This window comes from Hakea prostrata, chromosome 3, assembly GCF_041222555.1.
Source record: "Hakea prostrata isolate BN-2017 chromosome 3, UWA_Hpros_2, whole genome shotgun sequence".
Classification (NCBI taxonomy): domain Eukaryota; kingdom Viridiplantae; phylum Streptophyta; class Magnoliopsida; order Proteales; family Proteaceae; genus Hakea; species Hakea prostrata.
The window spans coordinates 22,424,893-22,449,088 of record NC_142602.1 but is presented as its reverse complement, the minus strand read 5'-3'; the positions used below and the strand labels follow the sequence as shown (position 1 = coordinate 22,449,088).

Sequence of the window (24,196 nt, the reverse complement as noted above, 5' to 3'; positions counted from 1 at the left end):
TGTGACCCTCCATATTTCAGAGGACCTCCCATAGTTCTATTATAAGAACGGTTCATGAACCAGAATCAGCATCAAATTCCAATCGAACTGCTTCAATTTGCTGTCAATCCGGTTTCTGATTCAACTTGTATTAAACAATCTGCAGATATACAAAGTTCATACAAGCAAAAATGAGAATTCTAGACTACTTTGCAGTGCCACCCCCCACCCCCCACCCCACACCCCCCTTCCCCCAAAACAAAACCCTGGAAAATAAAGAGCCGCTTAAAATGGTGACAAGTGAAAGATGAGTCAAGACACAAACCACGTCTTGGTGCCATCCTACCATCTTTATAGTAGAAACGATAAATTCTATGGCCAAAAAGGACTTTCATTGGGGAACACCAATGCTGAAGGAGGACCCTCTCACATGACCACTCATCGTCACCACCCACCATGGTGAAACCTCACATCACAATGGCTACGTGAATCTAAAATCATGTCCCAGTTCAGCTACTGGACACTACTTGTTAATTCCTTTCAAGTACTAACTAAAGTTACACAATTCATCTAACAGAAAGCTAGCCACTAAACAAGGATTCACGAGGAGCAACCTCCATGACAAACGCCAGTCTTCTTTTGGAAAACAGGTGGCCGAGAAGAGCAATTTCACCAACCATGACAACATCAAGAATTTGGATCAAATTTCTCAAAACGCTTCTTGAAACCTCCTACCATCTTCACTTCATCTTCTTTGCTAAGTTTACAATTCCTCCAATCTGCCTTATCCATTACATTCAACAAACCAGCAAGAACCTGCACAACATCTAATAGGTATTACAAACTGCCTAACTGAATATTCAATTAATAAATAGCCAATGAAGACTAGATCCTTGAGAGGACTCAATGAAGTGATTGATACATCAGCAATTCAGCATGCTCTCTATTTTTATCATATTTCTAAACCAAAGAAATTTCATCAAATTAACCATATCCACATTTTTAAGCAAGCAAATAAATCAGCCTAAAGACAAGATTGTAGCAGTTCCTAGTTTCGTCTAACCTTAAAAATGCCAAACAAGTAAAACAAGATATGGGTACACCTTTATACATGGAACACATGCAGAGGGAAGGACCAACACCTAATCGGTCAATGCCACAGTAATAAATATGCTAACATCAGAATCTGACACAAGTGGGGAACACGTTTCTTTCTAGGCAATATTCTGAATTCAAGTTATATCCCAAAACATAATTGGCTTCATATTCTAGACATGTTCAAATTAAATTTCATCACAAGTTTATGCAAAACCTTTTTGTTAGGGCCCCAGGATCATACCATGTGGAGGAGAGAGAGGATTGGTATTTTTAGGGGATTATAAATAGGGGGGAATTGAGAGGTGTTGGTTGAGTTCTATTAGGAGTTCAAGTTTATTAGGAGTTTTAGTTCGTATGTTTTCCATTTTTTGTTACTCAGGTAAGGGTATTTATGTAATATTGTTCTTTCCACTTCGCTATAAATAAAGGTCATGGGATCACACTGATGATTCAAGCCATTCTACCAACATCATGTTTCTAAACATGGTATAAAAGCCTAAGTTTGATTAGGGAAGAGAAGAAAGAAAGGGGGGGGGGGGGGGGGGGGAGGAAAAGAAAATCTCAATCTCTCTCGCTGATAAAGACCTACCTCCACCGCCGTTGCAACTACTCCATCGTCCAGACCTGCAACTTTTCCAGAAGCCATTGCCGAGACTTCCCTTCACCTACAACTGCTCCAGAAGGCATCACCCAAACCTGCAATTGTTCCAGAAGCCATCGCCGAGACCTCTCTTCATCTGCAACTACTTTAGAAGGCCTTGCCCATACCTGCAATTGTTCCAAAAGCCATCGCTAAGACCTCTAGGATTACCCAAACTGTCCCACACCTATCTTAGAAACCTTCACCCAACCCTGCTTCCACCATCAACCAAAAGGGAGAGGAGAGAGGGGGGAAAAAGACCAAGGCCATTGACCCTGCTTCCACCTTTTGTTCACCTTACTCCTCTTCTTGAGCTCCATCACTTTTCAAGACCTACATAGGCCACGATCTCCTTTTTCTGCACCTTTACCTAAACTCAAGGACGATGCAACCTTTACTTGAACCATACAGTCCATACATGAAGATTTCAGTTTTTTACCTTATAAGCCTCTGTTTAACCTGTAATAACCCATTAGCCCATCAGCTTCTGTTATTTGCATTCTACCCCTCACCACCACCACCCCAAAAAAAGGGGGTTATTTCTTGCCCTGTGAACCCTTTAATCCTATAAACCCTTAGATTTGTTCGGGTGGTCAAGCGAGCTATACCATTCTACGACGTCTTAGTTGTTTCAAAAGGGTGATGACTAAAGAACTGCAGACAGTTTTTTGACATGATAACCACCAATAGTACTACTGCTCTCATTAGGTCCGAACATTATCCCACTCTTCCTCCTCTTTCAGTATGATTTGATGGAACCAATTATTTGATTTGGTCTCGATCTGCAAACCTGACTATTGCCAAAAGAAGACTTGTAGGACACATTATGGACACCACTATTAAACCTACCACCATAGGTGTTACTCAAGATAAATTGATCTCGAATGACTCCCTTATCATGTCATTCCTTTTGAATCCATGCATCCAAATATTGCCCGTGGATACCTATCACTTGGTAAATACGAGTACAAGTATTGAGCCGTTCTCCCTTTCCTACACTTGAACAGTCTTATGCCCTTATTCAGTTTCAGGAAAGCCATCGATTAGCTATGCTTTATGCTCATATTGTGGAGAAATCAGCCCCACAGTTTGTTAGCACCAAATCTAATTCAACTAAGGAGATTGTAAAGCGTGAGCACTATCACAAACCATATTATACCAAGGCCAACTATTAGAAACTCCATGTGAAGCCTGCTAATTTTGAGCAGAAAAGGGCACAACGAAGGGAAAAACCGAAGGCTAATCTTTCTGAGACTGTTCCCCCAACACCCTCTGCTAACATTGGCTTTTCACAGGAAGAATTAGCTACTCTGCAACGTATTATGCAATCTTCTACTACTGGCGCAGCCTCTACTAGCTTCTTCCACTACCCATACAAATTCCTACCTTACTACTTTTAGATAAAACTTTTACAAGCTTCCATGTTTCTTCGGTTTCTACTCCTTAGATCATTGATACAAGAACCACAGATCATGTGACAGGTTCATCCTTTTTTTCCTTACATTATTCTCCAACTTCGGGGAAAGATAAAGTTCGAATTGCTGATAGCTCTTATTCTTCAATTGCTGGAAAGGGGACCATTCAGCACTCTCCATCACTTTCTTTATCTAAAGTTTTATATGTTCTTTCTCTACTAACTTGTAATCTATTAACAGTCTTACACATGACTTGAGTTGTAAAGTGACATTTTTTTTATCTTACTATGTCTTCCAGGATCTGGAGACGGGGAATGAGATTGAACGTGGTAAACTAAACAATGGACTTTTATATGCTATATGCTAGAGCCAGTTGGAGGATCTACTTATGTTGTGGCTGCATCATCTCATCAAATCCATTCAGTAATGCCAGACCTTCATTAGTGGCAATAAGAACTCTTAAGAAAGTATTTCTTGATTTAGTTTCCTCTTGTAATAAGGACAATTTTTTTTTTGTGATGCCTACATTTTTGTAAAGCAAACTCATTCTTATTTACCTTCTCTTCGTAATAGAAAATTTATTCATTTGTGCTAATTCATATTGATGTATAGGGTCCTTGCCGACGTGTGTCTATTACTGGTTATATACTGTTACATTTGTTGATTGTCACTCTCATTCTACATAGATTTATCTTTTAAAACAAAAAAAAAAAAAAAAAAAAAGGGGTTTTTCATTGCTTTTTTGTGATTTTCATAATATAATTAAAACTCAATTTAATGCCACTGTGAAGATCCTTTGCAGTGACAATAGCACGAAGTATATTGATCTTGAATTTCAGAGATATCTTTCTGACTCTGGCATAATACACCAAAGTAGTTCTGTTGATACAGCTATCCAGAATGGGGTTGCTGAAAAGAAGAACCGGCATCTATTGACTAGCCAACCGTCCGCACTTAGCACTTTCTTGCACTAAGTCCCTAAACCCCTGAGGTAAAACTTGCTCAAGAGACCGAAACTTGTATTGCTCACTTGTTTGATGCTTTGTACAATGTCCCTCCCTTATTTATAGGTGGGTGGATACATATGGTTTGTTTGTCAGTGTCTGATCTAATGGTTGGTTTCTTGGGTCTGTATTTCTAGGGATATTTCTGGCAAGATACTTTATAGATGTAATTCCTCTGAATCTCCCTCCCTTCTGATTGGCTGTGTGCCCATTGTGTTATTTCTGTTGGCTCCCTGTGTGGCCCTGAATATTATACCATTGGGCCTATGATTTCTTGTCATTCTCCCCCACCTATTCCGTCGCGTCCTCGTCGTGTTTTCATCGTGGAACCTCCTTATATTTCTTGGCGCCCTCGTTTTCGGTTCCCACTTGCTTCGCTCTCGGCTCCCTTCCACTTCACCAATACTCTCGACTCGGGCCCCCCGTTTGCGCTTCTCGATCCGCCATTTTGTTCCGCCTCCTTGTCTGGATGTTGTTTGCTTGTGGTGCCCTTGTGAGTCCCCGACTGGTCCTCCGCATCTCCTTGGTGGCTTCACATCTTGCTGGGCGGGTGTCTTGGCTTTGGTGGGAGGTCTAGTTGGTGACCTTACCCACTTTCTTCACGTTTTGACGGCCCTTCTCCCGCCGTCCTTTGTGCCCTTTCGCGGACTTGTTGTTGGGGTGTACTTCACCTGCCTGTCCCCTTTGCGGTTTGCGTGTCGTCTTCTATGTCGGCCCACTTCTTCATCTTCTTCGTGGCTTTGTCTGTGACTTGCCACTCCACCTTTCTCGCCACTCCTTGGCGCTTGTGCGGGGCTCTTTCCCGTTCCCTCACTATGTGTGTGGTGTTCGGTTGTTGCCTGGCATCTCTGGGCTTTGGTTGGTGGCCTCGCTTCTTTGGGTTGTTGCCGGCCCTCGCCTTGGCCCATCTCGCTGGTTGGCACTCCGTGCCTCGTTGCTCCGTGTTGTTGACCGTTCGGTCTGTCCTCCGTTTGGGGTGGCTTGTCGTCCGCTGTTCCCCACTGCATTCCCCCCTCCCGGCGTCCTCCGTGTTGATTGTCCCCCCATACTTGACCACATTCTTTAGGAATAGCCTAGCTGCTTCTTCCGTGTGCAATCCTGGTGCTGCCCAACGTGCCATTTTGGTAGCCGATCTACCACCACCATGATTGACCCACATCCTTCGCTTGGAGCCTGTCCTGACACTCTCCCGCCGACTTGGTGTGGCTGTTCCACCCCCGTGGTGGATGTTGTTCCCCTTGTCTTGTTGGCCCGCAGTCCTTCTAGCCTCACATCATCCCTCATCCGGCCATGTGTCGCTTCCAACATGCCGGTCTCTTTGCCCTGGATGACCAGCCCACTTGGTGTCGTGGCATTCACGAATGGTTCTTCCTCGGGTTGTTCCACTTGGACAAAGATCCTCTTCTTCTTGGCATGAGACACCATCCTCTTCCCAAACCCCTTGTTTTGCCTTCCTTGGCTGGGTGAGCGCCCTTAGCCATTGGGTCATGCTCGTATCCTCCCTTGATAAGGCTCAACACTTCTCCTTCCGGTTGGCTAGGTGCCAACTCCGCCTTTCGACTTAGTGCTCCCACCTCGTTTGCTTTCCGGGTTTATACTCGGTGAGTCAAATTCCGCTAGGAAATCTTGCCACCTAGCTTGCTTCGGACTCAACTTCTTTTGGGTTTGGAAGTAACTCGTAGCCACATTATCCGTCTTTACCACGAACCTCGATCCCAACAAATAGTGTCGCCATGTCCTTAGACAATGCACCACAGCGGTCATCTCCTTCTCGTGCACCGTATAGCGCCGCTCGTCTCGTTGAGCTTGCGACTCTCATATGCAATAGGGTGTCTTTCTTGCATTAACACCCCTCCAATTGCAAAGTCGGACGCATCCGTATGTACCTCGAACGGTTTGCCATAGTCCGGCAATGCAAGCACCGGTTCTTCCATTACCGCCTTCTTTAAATCATCAAAGGCGTCTTGACAAGCGTCGGACCACTCCCACGCCTTGTTCTTCTTTAGTAGATCTGTGAGTGGAGCTGCCCTCTTGGAGTATCCTGCAATGAACCTTCGGTAGTAGTTTATAAGGCCTAGAAAAGACCTCAACTCGCCAACCTTAGTAGGTGCCTCCCATTCCCGAATTGCTTTCACCTTGCTCCCGTCCATTCTCAACATTCCGCCCCCTACTTTATGACCTAGGAACATCACCTCTTCTTGTGCGAGTCGCACTTCTCTTTCTTCACATATAGTTGGTTCTCCTTTAGGGTTTGAAGAACCAACCTTAGATGTTGTGCATGTTCCTCCAATGTGTTACTATAGATGACGATGTCATCCAAGTACACGACCACGAACTTGTCAAGGTAAGGGTGAAATATCTTGTTCATGAGGGTGCAAAATGTGGCTGGTGCATTGGTGAGGCCAAAGGGCATTACTAAGAACTCGTATGCCCCATATCGCGTCACGCAAGTAGTCTTCGGTTCGTCACCCTCCGCGATGCGGACTTGGTAATACCCGGACCGCAAGTCTAGCTTGGTGAAGTATCTTGCACCGCCAAGCCTATCAAAGAGATCATCAATCAAAGGAATGGGATATTTGTTTTTGATAGTTACCTTGTTGAGTGCCCTGTAGTCGATGCATAGCCTTAACGACCCGTCATGCTTTCGTTGGAACAACACTGGTGCGCCATATGGTGCCTTCGACGGTCGGATGTAGCCTGCATCCAATAGCTCCTTGAGTTGCTTCCTTAGTTCCTCCAACTCCGGCGGGGACATCCTATATGGTGCCATTGCTGGTGGTTTGGCACCCGGCTCCAACTCAATTGCATGATCCACCTCCCTCATTGGTGGTAGTCTTTTGGGTAGCTCCGGGGGCATCACGTCCTTGAACTCCTTTAGAGTTCTCTGGATCTCCTTCGGTAATGCCGTCTTGGAGACATCCTCCTTGTCTTCCAAGAGTGCCGCCAAATATGTGACCTGCCCCTTTTTGACTCCCTTCTCCAGCTGCATGGCCGAAAGAAGTTTTGGCCCCTCCTTAGTCCCTTGTACCGTCGGGACCATACATGGTGCTCCTTCCTCCATGATGCACACCTTGCTTATGAATGGCATGGGTACGGCCTTGACCCGTCTCATGAATTCCATGCCAAGCACCAATTCGAAGTCATCCATTGTCACACGACAAATCCACGGAGCCTTTCCATGCTCCAATCGTCATCTCGACTCCCTTGGCAACTCCCTCAATAGGGCGTGCCTTCGAGTTGACTGCTTTAAGGCTCCCTCTTTCCTTGCTCATCTTGAGCCCCAAACGCTTTGCCTCCTCCGTCGAGACAAAGTTGTGTGTTGCCCCCGTATCAACCATGGCCCTTACCACCTTGCCGTTGATACGCGCCTCCACGTACATCAACCCCTTTGGCGATGTAGGAGCTTTGTCCCCCTTGGCCTTATGGCACCAAGCTGCTGCACGATCCCACGTGCGCCTCCTCTTCACCATTATCTTCGGTGTGCACTTAGGGCCTTCCGTTTTGGCAATCCCTAGCCCAATGTGGTCCATCACAAAGGAGCACTTGTCTTTGGGCTGGAATTTCTTCTTCTTTTCTTGCTTGCCCCCTCCTTGTTCGAAGAGACTTGTTTGTGCCTTCCCTTGTGTGGTCGGTCTTGACCCCTTCTCTCCCCCACCTTGCCATTATTGCTCTTCTTGGCCTTAGCTCGTCCCTTCAAACTCTTTAAGGACTCCCCGCCGCTTGCCGTAGCAAGATCTTGTCCCTCGCGTTGTAGCTCTTGCGACCCATTTTGGAGCCCATCCATGAGTCGGGTTCCTCTTCGTCATACTGACCTCCAACATGTGTTGAGAACTCCTTCCGTAGTCTCGAATCGCCCCGTGTGCTTTGCCTCTTGTGTTCTTCGCCAGTGCGCATTCTCCGATAAAATTGTTTCTTAAGCTCTTTCTTGAAGTCTTCCCATGTGTCTATGGTGCACGTCCTCTTTGCATGTCTTGTCCTTCGTCTCCACCTGGCTGCGTCTCGTGGGTGGTTCCGTCTTGTCTTGGTAGCTCGTCCTCCACGCGTAGCCTCTCCGCTCCATGTGCCTGGAAGTTGTCACCTCCCGAGCATCTCTTGTTCCCTCGTGCCTTGGCTTTGGCCCTCCCCCTTGGTGCTCCGCCACACACTCCCCCATCGTGGTTCTCCCGCCGTGCTCCTCTCTACTCCTCTGCCCGGCTTCCCCCCTCCTTTCCACCACTTGGGTTTGGGCATCCTTGTTGTTGTTTTGCCCTGGTGTGGGCCCCATGACTCCTGGCTCGTCCATCCGCCATCGGCCCGGTCCTTTGCCCCCACGTCGGCGTTCCCTTGCCTCCCCGCCCCCCCCGCGTGCGCTCCAGTTGCCTAACTTCCGCTCTCCTTGCCCTCGCCATCCTTGGTGTGTGGTCTCCCCCCCGGTTTAGCCCTCTGTGCCCATTGCGCCGCTCGCTCGCCGGTTCCCACACGCTGACACCCCAACCGAGCTCTACCACAATGCACGGCCTTAGTTATGCTGCCCCGTCCCCTGCCTTTCTTGCCAGTCCCTAACCCCGAGGGTGAGCTTGGCTCAGCCGCTTGCTCCGTTGCTTTGTCGGTCCCTCCCTTTTGTGGGGTCGTTCTTTTCTGTCTCGTTGGTTTCTGTGGGTCTTTTCTTTTCCTCTTTGTTCCCCTCCCCCTTCCGCCTTGTGTTTCGTTGCTGCCTGGGGCCCTTTTCCGGGCCTTAAAGCCCCCCCCCCCCTCCCCCCCCCGCCCCCCCCCCCCCCCCCCCTTTTTTCCCCCCCCCCCCCCCCGGGGGGGCCCGGGGGGGGGGCCCCCCCCCCCCCCCCCCCCCCCCCACCCCCCCCCCCCCAAAAAGAGTTTGACCAGGGGGAGACTTCAACCAGTATACCGGAAGACTCTAGTTCTCCCCCACCATTTTCTAAACCATTTAAAGAACCTAGTCAAGGGAAGACCACTCTTGTGAGGCACACCATTGAGGTCTTTCTAAACAATATTGACCAAAATAAGGAGATGCAAAATTATCAGAGGAAAAATTACAATCAGCCAAAGCAGAAAAACAAAGGTGACATGTTATCACTTTAGTCTCTTGCTCTAAAATCAGATTCTACTGTTCTCCTTGAGGTACCTTCTTTTGATATTCCTATTGTTATTAGAAAAGGAACTAGATCTTGTATTAAACATCCCATAGCAAAATATGTTTCTTATGACTCTTTATCTGACTCTTACTATTCTTTTATATCCTCTCTATCATCTGTTTCTATTCCTAAAAGTTGGCATGAAGCATATGCTAATAAGAGATGGAAGACAACTATGATAGAGGAAATGCAGGCAATGAAGAAAAATGATGCTTGGAAGCTGGTTGCGCTTCCTCAAGGAAACAAACCCGTGGGCTGTAAATCAGTGTTTGTGGTTAAACAGAATATGGATGGATCGGTCAACAGGTTGAAGGCTAGACTAGTTGCAAAGGGGTTTACCCAAACCTATGGGGTTGATTATTAAGAGACTTTTGCCCATGTTGCAAAATTGAACTCAGTTAGAGTTCTATTATCTGTGGCTGTGAACAAAGACTAGAACATGCACCAACTAAATGTAAAGAATGTCTTTTTACATGGAGAGTTGGAATAGGAAGTCTATATGAAGATCCCACATGGTTTCTCTAATGACAACATTGCTGGGAAAGTTTGTCGGTTGAAGAGGTCAATTAATGGGTTGAAGTAGTCTCCTAGATGTTGGTTTGGAGCCTCCATAAGGCAATAACCTCTATTGGGTACAAGTAGAGCAATGTTGATCATACACTGTTTGTCAAGAAGTCAAATGTCAATATCACACTTCTCATTGTTTATGTGGACGATATTGTCATCACAAGAAATAATGGTGATGAAACACAAAGGTTGAAGGACTTTCTTAGCAAATTGAGATTAAGGACCTAAGGAAGTTACAATACTTCCTAGGAATTGAGGTGGCTCGATTAAAGAAAGGTATATACCTATCCCAGAAGAAATATGTTATAGATTTATTATCAGAAGTGAGAATGTTGGCGTGTAAAGCATTTGATACCCCTATTGAGGCTGGAGCTAAACTTAAGGAGAACCAGTGGATAAAAGAAGATATTAAAGGCTGGTAAAAAAGCTTATTTACTTGTCCCATACCAGGCCAGACATTGCTTATGCGTAGGAATAGTAAGCCAATTCATGGATAATCCATATGAAGGTTGTTACCAGAATATTCCAGTACTTAAAAGGGAACTCCTAAAATAGGAATACTTTTGTCACCCACCAATAGCCTAAAGGTAGAAGCTTACACTGATGCTAACTGGGTTGGATCTCCTGATAGGAAGTCAATTTCAGGTTACTGCACCTTTGATAGAGGTAATCTAGTCACCTAGAGGAGTAAGCAACAGAATGTGGTAGCATTTATCTAGTACAAAAGTTGAATATAAAGCTATGGTTCGTGGAGTTTGTGAGCTGCTATGGTTGAAAGACCTGCTAGAAGATATTGGAATTCAAGTTCCAAATCCTATGATGTTGTATTGTGACAACAAGGCTACCATTAGTATTGCCAATAATCCTGTGCAACATGATCGAACTAAGCACATTGAAATTGATAGATTTTTTGTCAAAGGAAAGCTGGAACAAGGGCTGATCTGTATGCTTTTTGTGAGATTTGGAGACAAAGTGGTAGATATTTTTACTAAGGGTTTGAAGGAAGGAAATTTCCTTCATATTCTAACCAAGTTGGGCATTACTAACATCTATGTCTCAACTTGAGGGGGAGTGTTGGTTGAGTTCTATTAGGAGTTTTAGTTCGTATATTTTTCTATTTCTTGTTACCCAAGTAAGGGTAATTATGTAATAGTGTTCTTTCCACTTCATTATAAATAAAGGGCTTGGGATCGCACTAATGATTCAAGACATTCTACCAACATCCTGTTTCTCAACATGAGGAGAGGCCATCGAATGTATATGCAAGTGGTTTTTGGGCAGCCTATGGCTGGGGGCAGGCATTGAACGTTGTGGGGTGAACAGCACCATTAACCAGATAACGTTGCCAATCACCCCCACAGCATTCAATGCTGCCCAAAAACAACTCACATATATATATTCGATGCCCTATATTCTCAATTCTCCCCTATTTATAATCCCCTAACCATACTAATCCTCCCCCCCCCCCCCCCAAGATAGTATGATCCTGGGGCCTAACACTTTTTGATAATACATGGTAAGAAATTCCCGTCGACTATGAACTGCAATAATATTTTTCAGCACTTACAATTTAGAAACTAGAATTCTATTTTGCAGTTTCAAGCAGAACCCAAGAAAAATAAGAAAATGCAGATCAAGTTTATTATAGAACCCTGACAGACTGTGAACTAGAACCCTATCTTGCACACCCCACACCCCCCACAAAAAAAAATCATGCTCTTTACCTCACGCCCAAATTGGACTGGGAATTTCTCCCTATCCTTGACAGAATGTGATAGAATTGTACCATCTGGAAGTTCTACAACGAAGAAACTCAATTTTCCATCAAATTGTGACCTAAGTAGTTCTCTTCCTTCAGAAAAATTACCATCTGCAATCAATATGAACTTATGAGAAATATAAGGGGTGTAAGCATTTTAGAAGCCATAACAGAAACAACCCAAAGAATTACATTACCCAAACCACCTTAGCCTCAAATAATTACATTACCCGAACCACATCAACTGAAATGGTTATATCCTCTTAATGGTCCACATATTGAGCATAAGGCTAATGAAAATATCGTCATATTTTTTTTTTCAGTTTGAATCAGCATAAGCCCACCTTCTATCTATTAACACTAAAAAAGAATTTTCTGATGCAGATCTGAAGACTAACACTCATCATCAGAAGAAACCAAAGTACTTGTTTAGTTTTCTAGTACATCCTCATATTTGGTTTCAAATTTATAATTTTGTGTTTTAAATTGAACTGGTCCATAGCTGTTTTGAAGCAGTGGTTAAATAAGTGAATCTAGTAGCTTGTCTTCTAAGTTTTGTAACTGTAATTTGGACCTCACCCCTCTCCATGTTGTTTAGAGAGGGTGTGCTTTGTAATTGAGTCAGTTAGGGCGGGCTCCATAATGCAGTTTAGAACTCAGATATGAGCATCTGAGGCCTCCTTTTTACCCATCAAATTTTGAGAACAACTCTCGAAGCTGCTGCGCTGCACTGCACCTCTCACTTCACTGTTCAAGATATTTGTCCTGTACCTATTCTACCCTCAAGAGGGTATAAACAGGCTTCTATCAGCCCCACAACTCATAAAAGGAATAGGAATAAACTACTAAAAGAAATAGAACTTGAAAACCTACCATACCAAGTCCTCCTAAAAAACTTAAGACTTGGACGCTTAAAAACTGGAACAAAGCACGAGAAAAATATTCTAGCCTTTATAACTTAAGTTGGGCAGAATTTACATAATTATACTAATTGAAATCCTTAACAAATTACTTCCCTATCGAACATAGACAATCATCTTTTAGGCCCATAGGCCCAAAACCCATATCCACCAACCAGAGGTTGATTTCAAAGGGGAAAAGGTCTAACTGGTGCTGGATCTGCATCAACAGTAGTTAAACCACATCAGCAGCAACTAAAACTTTGAAAATTAAGGAGAACCAAGGGATTCCTGCACAACCTAAGAAAGTCATGATTAAACTGTGGGGCTGGATTTTAAAAATAGTCAATCCAAACAACACCCTACCATATCCAACAGTTAGAAGACTCAGAAAGGCTGAATCACCCATTCATGTTGTACAATTAAGTGTGTTCGTCCACCAAATTTTCTAGGCCTGCCCATCAAGAAGCTTTTGCCAAAGGATACTGTTACTTTGAAAATATAATACTAAAAAAATCCACTTCTACAACTCTATGTGAAGGGCAAATGGAATAAAATTGCCAATATGAAATTCAAGTCCATTTGTGAAGTATGTGCTCTAACGAATTTTATTATTATTCCTAATGATAAGACTCTTAGATACTACCAATGAACCACATGCTTCTCCCTGTGGATCAGTGCCTACATTTTGAATGCTGTCCCAAACGGTTGTACACTATACTAAGGAAGGTCATGTTGTGAATGCTGTCTTAGCAGATCGCTAACCACAAGGCCTTTAATGTCTTCCTTGGTTGCACGGGGTGAACCTGCTAAATATGTCCGTATTTCCAAATTTGGACTAATAAGTTAAGTAGAATATGATTTGGTGGCCTTATCAGGTATATGCTCAGTAGTTTGATGCAAATTTCTGTTACTTTGCTGGTTTTGCATACCACAGCTCCTCCAGCGTTAACATCTCTTCTATCATTAGTCATTATTTAAATTTAATTAATGTTTTTATTTCAAGTGTGAAACTACATGATTGTTGGGAATCTGCTCAACATTACATGAAGCAATTTAAAGCTCTTCCAAAAACAACAGAATACATTTAGGACACTAACACCTATATTTGTACCCTACAGAGCACTGCAACCTAACAAGACTAAACAACGCTTAGTTATATACAGTATCACTAAAAAAAATTATGAACGAGGAGACAACATGTAGCATCCAGACTAATATCACATGACAGACATTACAATCAGGTCCAACCCTAGAGGCAACAGTACATGAAATACTTTAGCCAGCATCCACAGCTCCAGGATGATTGGAAAAATAGTACAAAAACCGAAAAGTGCCCCGTAAAAAGAAGAGGAAGCATCCATTTATTTGATATATAACAAAATTAACACCATGTGTTGAAACCTATTATGATTTAAGCTACATCAAAATCAACTGTACAAATTTACAGTTGTCACTATAGTAGTAAACCCAATAAAAAACAAGGAATTGACAAGGTTGTAGATGCAGATATAGCATCCAAATGAAAATCCTTCGTAATACACAAAAAATAGCCACCACTTTTGTTTTATGCCCCATTCTGGACTAGTCATAGCATATTCTCAAGGACTCCCAAGAGCCAAGCCAAACACATTGCAATCCAAATGGCACATTACAATTCAAGGATATTTACTTGCTTGAACATCAAACCTCACAGAGTGTGACCCAGCCATGGAGCCATACTTTATATGTGTGTATACCCTTTTAGAGTGAAAATTGAACTATGCAAGTAGGCATTGTGACATATCATAAACTGCTAAATGCCACAATAGCAGATATGAAGTGCTTTTAAACATCATAACCTAACAACAACTTGCACATAAAAAAAAAAAAATGAAAGTTTTCATCAGAACTTACTTGAATTCATGACTCCAAATTCAAATCCTAACTTTTCAGCAGCTGAAGTGAAACAATCTTGAACAGTAGATGCCTTTGATAAAGGAATGGGAATAACCTGCAGAAGAAATAACCTTTCAGAATGCCAATGGATAAAAAGAAAGAATGTTGTCAGAGAAGTAAGCCCATTATCCAGTGACCCAAATCCTGAATCCAATTTGGCAGCTTGAAGCATTCTTCAATTAAGAGTCCGTAGTAGAATCAAGCAGCAGAGCAAACAAAAAGAAAGAACGAGAGTTTAGTATTTGCCCTCTTGTAAAGATTAGAGCTCTATCACTCTGACATCAAGGGAATTCTTCAAAGAGGAATTATTAACAATTACTCATAGCAATGGGCTTACCACATAGGTCGCTAGTGTATGTAACTATACAACTGGAACAGAATTATGATGGTGATATTTATATAAATAGAATTTGATGGGAGGCCACGTTACATGGATAAGTAGTACCGATAGATCACAGGATGTAGGCCATTGCCAGGTGAAGGCATTTGCAGTAGATTTTACTAGGGACAACATACATGGTTTGTATCACACAATATAAAAGATCAGTGGGATATACATAAATTTCGAACTAAGAGAGGATTGGAATAGATTGTGCCTTGTTGTGCCACTTCCTTCTTGTGGGAGTGGAGGTTCGTTGATCAGCTGAGCATTCTTGTTAGGATCGGGATCATCTCCCTGTCGGGGGAGCACTTTGCTCCCCGACGGCTTCCCAACCACAAAAAAGTGGGGCCCACGGGTGAAAAAAAAAATTTAGAAAAATTATTTCTTCCAAAAAGTGTTTTTCACCATGGGCCCCACTGTTTTTTGTGGTCGGGAAGCTGTCGGGGGAGCTGATCCAGACTCTTCTTGTCATTGGTGACAACAGTAAGTCATACTGGTGATGGAGCAGTATACATGAACGACTTGGCAGAGGTCATATGGCAGTAAACCCCCTCCATGCAACTTCAAAGAAAAAAGGCCCGCAGTCCCTTGTTTCTAGCCCTGAAAGCACTTGCAAAATGCTAGTCTTCAATCTAACAACAAAGATGTCTTATAACTGCCATTAGCACTTGAGAATGAAAGCAGCATTAGAGGGGTAGCCCAAGTCTCATTCCTTTTGACTTTGGTTACTAAATTGTGATTTTATTCATCTACTTGATGTAGTTTGGCTGTCTAAACCATTCACAGGTATAAGGATTTACCTACGCCATCATTTGAATAGATGTAGGGATTCTCCTTACACCAGAACTTAAGTTGTCCAAGTAGTTCAATTTGGCTCCTATTTGGAGTTATAATCCTAATAAGGATTTGACAATGCATCATGATTGGGAATTAGTTATAGCCCTAATTCTATTTTGAGTCTTGGTTTAAGTTTTACAAGTGACAATAGATACAATAATAATGGCATAGTTCAGCCCATGATTTATTGACTTGGAGTTTTTATCTGAGCATTGCTGAAGTGTTGAGATAGATAATCAATTCAGTAAGTTGAACCATCCCTAACTGCAATCTTTCTTCTCCTAATCCTCCAAACCTTAAAGCATAGCTTTTCCCCATCTCCAAACTTAATTCACATTTTTCACAAACCCTAAAAAAAAAATTCCAGCCATCAGATCACACCATAATCGGATTGAACTACCAATTTACCACAACCTTCAGAGTACTTGATCCAAACCCCTGGCCCAAGATTCTCAGCTAAATCCTCAGAATCATAACTGTCACAGAGTCGAAGTGATCAAAGGGATTTTAGGGCAATCAAGGCGCTTAGGCGGTAAGGCGCCCACAAAGGCAGTGGCAAGGTGAGGCAATTTAAGTGTACACACCCCCACCCTCTTTTTCCCCCCTTCTTTTCTAACATAAATACACCATACCTAGGGAGTCGACCTTTTATCCTTCTGATATTATTTTTTTCACCAAATCTATTGGATTCAAAATATGGGATATTTTCTAATTTACAAATGATATCTTAAGTAAATGAAATATAAGATATGAAAACAGTTTCTTAAATGATATTTGGCATAAGCAAATCCCAGATTTTGGTGGGGTACCAATTAAACTAGAGTAAGCACCTTACAATAAGGTGGTAGCCGCCTAAGCCCTATGGATCAGCTTGTACACCTAAGTGGCGCTTTGATCATGCCTAGCAATGCCTAAACAACTATGCTTGGAATCCACTATTATTCTTCCCCCAAACCTGGAAACCTAAACCTAATTTCTGTTACTTCAATTCCAGCATACTTGCACCACAAAAACATCACTAGACCTTCACTATTAGATTCCTCTAGACTCACTTGGCATAACCCCATCATCAAACCTTAGGTCCTCCCAAACCCTAACCTTTTCTAACAAAAAACTCTAATTTTGACCTAGCAAAATTTACAAGTTCATAGTAGATTACTCTTCACACCACAAAAGCAAATTAGATTCATTTTCATCCTTCTCTTCTCCCACGTTGATTTCTATGTTCAAGACCCTACTAAACTTAATGCACCTGTAAGGCATTCTACAAAACAGGGAAAGCTCAATAAAAGGATTAAAAAGGAAGCTCGAAACAAAATAAACGCTAGGTGAATGTAGTGGTGAAAGATTCCCAAGTTCTATAAAATGTCATGATACTAAGGATTTCCTTACAGGATAGCATGACATCTGAGGGGGGGGGGAAATTTTCACCTGAAGATTTGCATGAGTGCCATGCTTGAAAATCCACTCAAAGAAAACTACATCATTGCCTTGGGTGTTGAAATACCTCTTCAAAGCATTTTTCAATCTTACTAATTCCACATCGGTTTCTGGAGACAGAGAAAGGGTATGAGGCATGTGCTCAATTGGTATTATTAGCACATGATCTTGACTCAGTGGACCTTTAGCTAGAGCGCAGTAATAACTTTCTCCGACACTTAAGATGAGATGTGACTCCACTTTGGGGCTTGACAAACAAAACCAGCAATCTTTTGACCTGAAACTCAGTTGAAGGTTATTACAATTAGTGAAATGATACTGAAACTCTATACACTGGAAGAAATCTCAGGACATTATCAGGAGAAATGGATAGCCCAGACAAAGTTCAAAGCAGATAATGAAGAATGATCATATGCTACAATTTTTATAAAGCCAATAAAAATAAACAAAGAGAAAATAAATAAAAAATAGAAAAATAAAAGATAGATGCACACTACACCAACCTGTCAGTGTTGTCAGATCTTTGTCTCTTGCGAGAAATGCTCTCACTCTCATCAGCTAAGCTATGCCTAAAGTTGCAATCAGGACCACGTTCACATTTTCCTTTGTTAAGGAAATCAAAGCAAACATTTCTCAAATATTGCTCTCTTGCATCAGTATCATGCCGAAAGTTACACTTTTCCCCATGTGCACATGACCCTGAAGATGTAAATTTGAAACAAAGCCTTTCACCATCACTTCCTTGTCTTTGCCGTTTTTGAGAAACATCATATCGCCAATATTGCGTGTCTGAAACACCGTCACTTGGTCCCTTTTCAGTTTCATTAGGCTGAAGTGTTTTCTCTACAACTGCATATGGGGATACAGTGGTATCTGGTGGCTTTGCACAGATCTCATCCACAGACATGAGAGAGGCTGGAGTAGGAGAAATTGCATGAATAAATTTCTGAGAACAAGTATATTTAACACAAGTTACAAAACGCCAACAAGCAGAACCCAACTGTCAATAAATAGACAGGACATAAAGTAAATGTTCAACAGTAGAACCAACAGCAAATTATTTCAGTTTGTAAGCCAAATGTACTTGTTGCAGGAAATTTTTGGGTTTTTTGGCTACTTAGGGTAAAATTTTGGGGCAAGGTTTTATGTCATTGAATTACCTATTATAAGAATGTAACAGAGTTCTGAAAATAATGTTCAGACGAAGTAGATTTTGTATGAACAGCAATACTTGGCAATACTTTTATAATTTTCAGGGTTTTGGGCCGTTGGGCTTTATATAAAAAGTGTTTTTATGAGAACTTATTTTATGAGAATTCAATGGGTTAAATACAATTCCTTTATGGCTTTAGATACAGTGACTTAAGTATTTATTAAGTTGTAATGTTTTTAGTATCAACTAACAAGATTCTATTTGGATCTTAACAATCATCTATACGTAGGCACAGAACCCCCCCCCCAAAACAAATCAATGAAATAATCCCCCTCCCCCCCCCCCCCCCCAACAAAAAAAAAAACAATTTTGCATAACTGCTGGCTGGATTCATAGGCCTCTGTACTTCAAGTTCTGGAACAGTTGTTTTCTCCTTTAAACTCCAAAAAACAACACCCAAATTTTGTACAAGCTTTGTTCCTTCTAACCTTCACCTCTTCATGCACTTTTATACCTGTTGTAATATGGGTATGAGGGCAGACTTGTCCAAAAGGCATTACTATAGTTGTACTCATTAATCTATTCTACGACTAACAAACCTGGCCTGTCACATTGACAATCCACCATTCCCTAAATAACAATTCAAAACATGTTATCAAGGTAAGATCCTCCTTGGGATCCAAACCCTAATACCAAAGAACCCCCACCAACAAGCCAAGAGTTGTTCAAGGCCATAGGTGGTGATTTTCTTCTCACTAAGGGTTATTCCTCTTTTCTGATCTCTCCTACCTTGCTTCTATAGGTCTTAGAATTTTCAGGTGACCCTTCATTTTTACAATGAAGATCTAATGTTCCTGCACTTTACTCAGGTTATTCGAATTTGTTCTGCTTGCTATTCTTGCTATAGCATGTGTTATGAGATTTTTTTTCCTCAAAGCTTCACTTGAGATCAACAAACATGTTGGACATAACAACCGCATCAACTGGAAAAGATGAAGTAGGTCATCATGACTTTCCTCAATTCCCTCTTTTGCTCTATCAAGTTGGACAGAAGCATTCACCTGATGTGGTCTTGGTTTTGCTATCCTACTATTCATCTATCAACTCCTATAGTTTTCAGGCATCTGACAAGTGAATTTGAGAAGCCCACCACTACTGGTTGCTCTTCAAAGAAGTAGAGTTCGGAAGATTCTCTGATAATATCCTTATCAATTTGACACCACTTAACCCTTCTCAGACAATATCACCAGCTGGGCTGACTGAGCTTTGCTTGAACTGTTCTGGTCCAGTGCTGGTCTATTTAATCATGCTTTTATGATCTTGTTTCTTATTCTTCTTCTATCCAGCCTTCGGTTTTGCATCAATTTGTCACATTGACAAGCCATCAATTCCCAAATCAGAGCAATACCCTAGTTATTGTACAACTTTTCATTTTACCTTCTAATTTCTGTCCCAGCATGTCAGACCATATTCCAACCTTTCAACCAAACATTACACTTTCCAACCCCAAAAACTCTTTCCTACCTAAGCCTCTATCATCATTCCTCCTAAACCATAACCCTATTCTCACCTTGAAACCTAGTTTCCCACTTATGTTCACGCATATTACATATTCAAAATGGCAAGCTTTTTCTGTCCTTATTCAGCCAAGTCCTAGCATTAATTGACTGAATTCCCATGGAGACTATCTCATATTCTGTATCATTTCTGTATCATAAGAATAGTTTGACAGGTACAAATAGGATCAATAGCAAAGGTCCCAATCCAATCCATAGTCCATACAATGAAGAAACAAAACACAAGTGCTCTACTTCCAAAGTCGCTCTTTTTAGGAGTGACTCCAAGCTACAGCGAGAAAGATCAAGTTAAGAAAATTGAAGTTAACAGAATGGATATGTAAAAAGTCTTTAGCATTCAACTTACCAAGATCAATCTTGCAAAATAAGAATATAAGGTAACTACCACATCCAAATTAATGCAAAGATAATTGATGAAATCATTTAGATCAGTCAGAAAAGAACCACACCTGTTTATCCTTATTTCCAACTGATGCAAGACCCACAAAACGAGTTACATGGACAGCATTGTCATTAGAGTATGGTTCACGTGCATAAAACACACCTTTAGTACCTGCAATATGATAGCTACAAACAAGACAACAATTACAAACACGAAACAACTGTCTCAGCCTGAACATTGACAATACAGTCATCTTAGACTTGAACAAAAGCCATAGGAAAGACACAAACCACAATTTGAAGAAAATATTACACCTATTGTTCAGTGCCAGTAAAATCAAGCAAAGAATAATAAGAAGTTGACCATAAATTAACAACCCAAATAAATAAAATAAATTATCAATGTATGGAATAGAAAGAAGAGGAAATAATTTGCTAAAAACAAACAACAATAAATCATGAACAAGAATGGAAACAAATCAATGCAACACAAACTGGCTCACATACCAATGCGATGTGCTATGTCTATAAGCAAAGAAGATTTTTCACTATGTATTGAAGAAGATTACAATGGAGATATCTCACCAGTTGCCCAAATGGCATTACAAAACTCTACAAAAGAGTTATGTGTATGTGTCAATTAGGTAAGCAAATCATTCGGGTCTTCCACCAAAATACGTCTGTGCGGGTCATTCTTCAAACCCAGGTACCAAATGTCATTTCATACATAACATTACTAAACTAAAATTGCAACAACAAGAGCAACATTAGAAAAAAGGAAAGAAGTACACCCCAAAACATTCCCATGCAAAAATAGACATCTTAGGGCCCATCACATCATTTGTTGACCTTAGAATTAGGAAATAGAATAGGTTTTCTTATGACCACTCCCATTATTTGCCTACATTAAATTTATATTCACTGTGGCACTCATGGTTCTTCTCTTTTACTCCATCAACATATAGTATACTGTCATTCACTTGGCAAGACAGCCTGGCCCTTAGATTATACACCAAACTTGCACAAAATAAAAAAACCAATAGGCAATACCTTAATATTTAAAGTGGGTAAACAAATCAAAAGTATTGCACATTCCACCTGGGTATGGAATTATATTTGTTTCTCCTCTCCTATAACCACTGGATATCCATTCATAAAATTCTAGGTTACCGCTTAATCATTAGAATATTGAAGTTTCAGTAAAGTATATGCTGCTAATAATGGATAAGAATCACTCTAGTTGACGCCTAGGTGTCAGTAGTACAAGGAATAGTAATGTATGTGTTTCATAAAAATAGAATACCCGAATCCCTCATTTGATGGAAGAAAGAAAGCAAAAAATTAGTTGGCACAAAATTTGAATTAACAAATCAAAGAATATTGAATAAACTAACATGAATAGAAACACCCGCACTCCCATACTTTCCTTGTGGTGTCATTGGTAATAATCATTTCAGATTTGAGTGAGCATTCACATAATAGTCAACAGGGAGGAAGAAACAACAAACAATGTTTAGCAACTTCAATTGCAACAGCTATTTGCATGCATATTGATTATCAAGAAAACAACAACCATCACATACCGAGGTTTGATCTCAGCAACTAGCTCTGATACAGTGGCATCAGTACCAGCCGAATCCAAGATCTCAGGTGGAGCTTTAGATGTATTAGCCCCGTTCAAGATTCCACTAGGCCATTCATTAGTGCTAGCCAGTCAAGGAAATGAAGGTATAAACAAATTTCGAAACCAAGCCTACTCCAGCAAACATAAAAATTTGACAGCCAAAGGAGATCAGATATTGAAGGATATGTCAGAAACAGATCAGCTATTCCAGGCTCTTCAGCCAAAGCTCGTAACGCATCAATATCATCTTGACTATACGTTCCAAATGGTTGACCATCAGACGAATGCTTGCTCGATAAGTAGAACACGGATAATCCTACATGAACGAGTTCAACAGATCAGCGTAACAGAAAACCATTGATGCTTCGCAAATGGGAGTTCAAACTCTTGTTAATCGACAAAAGAGTACCATGGAGGTTGAATTTCCCACTTCCTTTAAGCCAGTATAAGCCCTCAGTTATCTTCAAGCCGTCCATCTTGAAACCTTTATTCTCTGGATTCTTTAAAGCAACAGTGAGGACCTTTGCAGCACCAATGCCGTAATCACCGATGAAGTAAGTTGGGATAGGGACTTTCGAGCGCCCTTCGACATACTCCATGAGCTCATCGAGTCGATCAGATGAATCCGCAAAGAACTGTCCCACGCAGAGAAGGGCATCGAATGGGCCGGTTGATTTGTTCAACTTCAAATGAATTCGAACCAAATGAGAGTGTCAATAAAGAGTAAAATCTACGAAGAAACCCTAGAAATGATAACAGAAGATTAGAAATAGATACCGATGAGACTCGCTTGAAAAGCTGATCGAAGCGACCTAGAACATCTCCGCATAGTAAAATCCTTGGAGCAGTTGCCATGATAATTCCAATTAACGCATCAAGAGTGAGAGTGAGACAGTGCGCGAGCGCGGGAGGCGAGAGGTAATGAAAGGCGGGAGGGTGACGCTTGTCGAGAACTTTCAAGTTTCAGAACCAACGCGTTCAGCTTCTGCCATGGGTTTCAAACCCTAAACCGAACCGATCAAACCGACCGGACCTGTTTTAACTGACCGGGCTTTATTTTGGTTTGTTGCCAGGATAATCTGAAATAAATACAATAGGGATAATTATTTTTACCTCGTGTAAGATAGCTTAATTACTAAAATGACCCTATTCTTTATAAAATTACTATTGCCCCCTTATTTTTAACAATGTTACGAGACCATTATAGTTGCATGTTTAATGTCTATTTTGTCATTGTAAAATTAATAAATCAAAACATAATATTGCCCTCATTTATTAAAAAAAAAAAAAACCATATCATTTAATCAAAAAAAAATCATATCAGGTATCAATTTTAGAATTGTATTCTTATTATTTTGAATTTCAAAAAATACTACATAATTGAGAACATCAAATTAAAAATTATTTTGACAGGTCTATCATGATGGTTAATTCGAGAAGAAGAAAAAATCCTCGTTGTTGTATAAAGGATCCCATACAAAATATTTAATTAAGTCCATCTGTTATGATAGTAAATGACATATACACCTAGGGTATTTTTAATGTTCTCGAAATATGAAATCAAACTAATAAAGTAATAATATTGCCTACCCAAGTAACCCAACTTAAATTAAAATTGTGCATGTGTAGGTTGCTTTCAATAATTGGAGAATGGGAATTATAGAGGGTTTCCAACGAACATATATGATAACCAAGAGAATATAGGGTAGTTCATCTACCATGACAGAGGCAACCCTCCTATTATTAACCAAAGAGTCAACTACGCTATTCATTTTTACAACAAAATAACTCTGCTATTAATAGGTCAATGTGATCAATAAACAAATGTTGAGTATATAAATATAAAGGGGGAAAAAATTGAATAACACAATGTATTAAATAACCTGATGACATTTTGGTCCTTTCACGTTCGAAATTTGAATATACTTAATGGTAACTAATGGTGTTAGTTTGTTTGGGACTCACACGTAATATATAACACTGAGAGAACCTAACATTAGTTTGTGGTCCGCTACGAGGACTTACAAGTAAAAACCTAAAAAAAAAAAAACTAGGGATAATTATTGTTGTCCCTCTGTATTATAGCTTAATTAGTATTTTATCCCTTATGCTTTGTGAAATTACTAATTCAATCTTAGATTTTACCTATGATTATTATTGTCCCTACGGTTTTAGTTAAGTGATGATGTGGCAATTTTTATTTATTTTTAAAATAACCATAAGATTTTATTATACTTATTTACATTTTATATTAAATTATATTATTATCTTAATAATTAATAATTTATTTTTTTACGTGTGGATCCCTTGAGTTAACCATAAATTAATATTGAGTCCCCTTAATGTAATATATTATGTATGGTTCAAAGCAGAC

General features: G+C 40.8%; 1 protein-coding gene across 2 annotated transcripts; it reads right to left on the bottom strand.

Moving 5' to 3' along the window:
- Positions 1-230: 230 nt before the first annotated feature.
- On the bottom strand, positions 231-22,799 carry LOC149021617 (CwfJ-like family protein / zinc finger (CCCH-type) family protein). Of its 2 annotated transcripts, XM_089149834.1 has the most exons (10): positions 22,600-22,799; positions 22,232-22,505; positions 22,011-22,138; positions 21,782-21,903; positions 20,267-20,384; positions 17,591-18,033; positions 17,079-17,364; positions 14,387-14,483; positions 11,557-11,702; positions 231-795 (listed from the first exon to the last, which is right to left on the bottom strand). In XM_089149834.1, the coding sequence occupies exons 1-10, from the start codon at positions 22,675-22,677 to the stop codon at positions 667-669; spliced, it is 1,821 nt and encodes a 606-aa protein (XP_089005960.1). In that variant the 5' UTR covers positions 22,678-22,799; the 3' UTR covers positions 231-666. The 2 variants fall into 2 exon arrangements, with proteins under 2 accessions (XP_089005960.1, XP_089005962.1); XM_089149836.1 differs by lacking the exon at positions 11,557-11,702 and having other exon boundaries at positions 676-795.
- Positions 22,800-24,196: the final 1,397 nt, after the last annotated feature.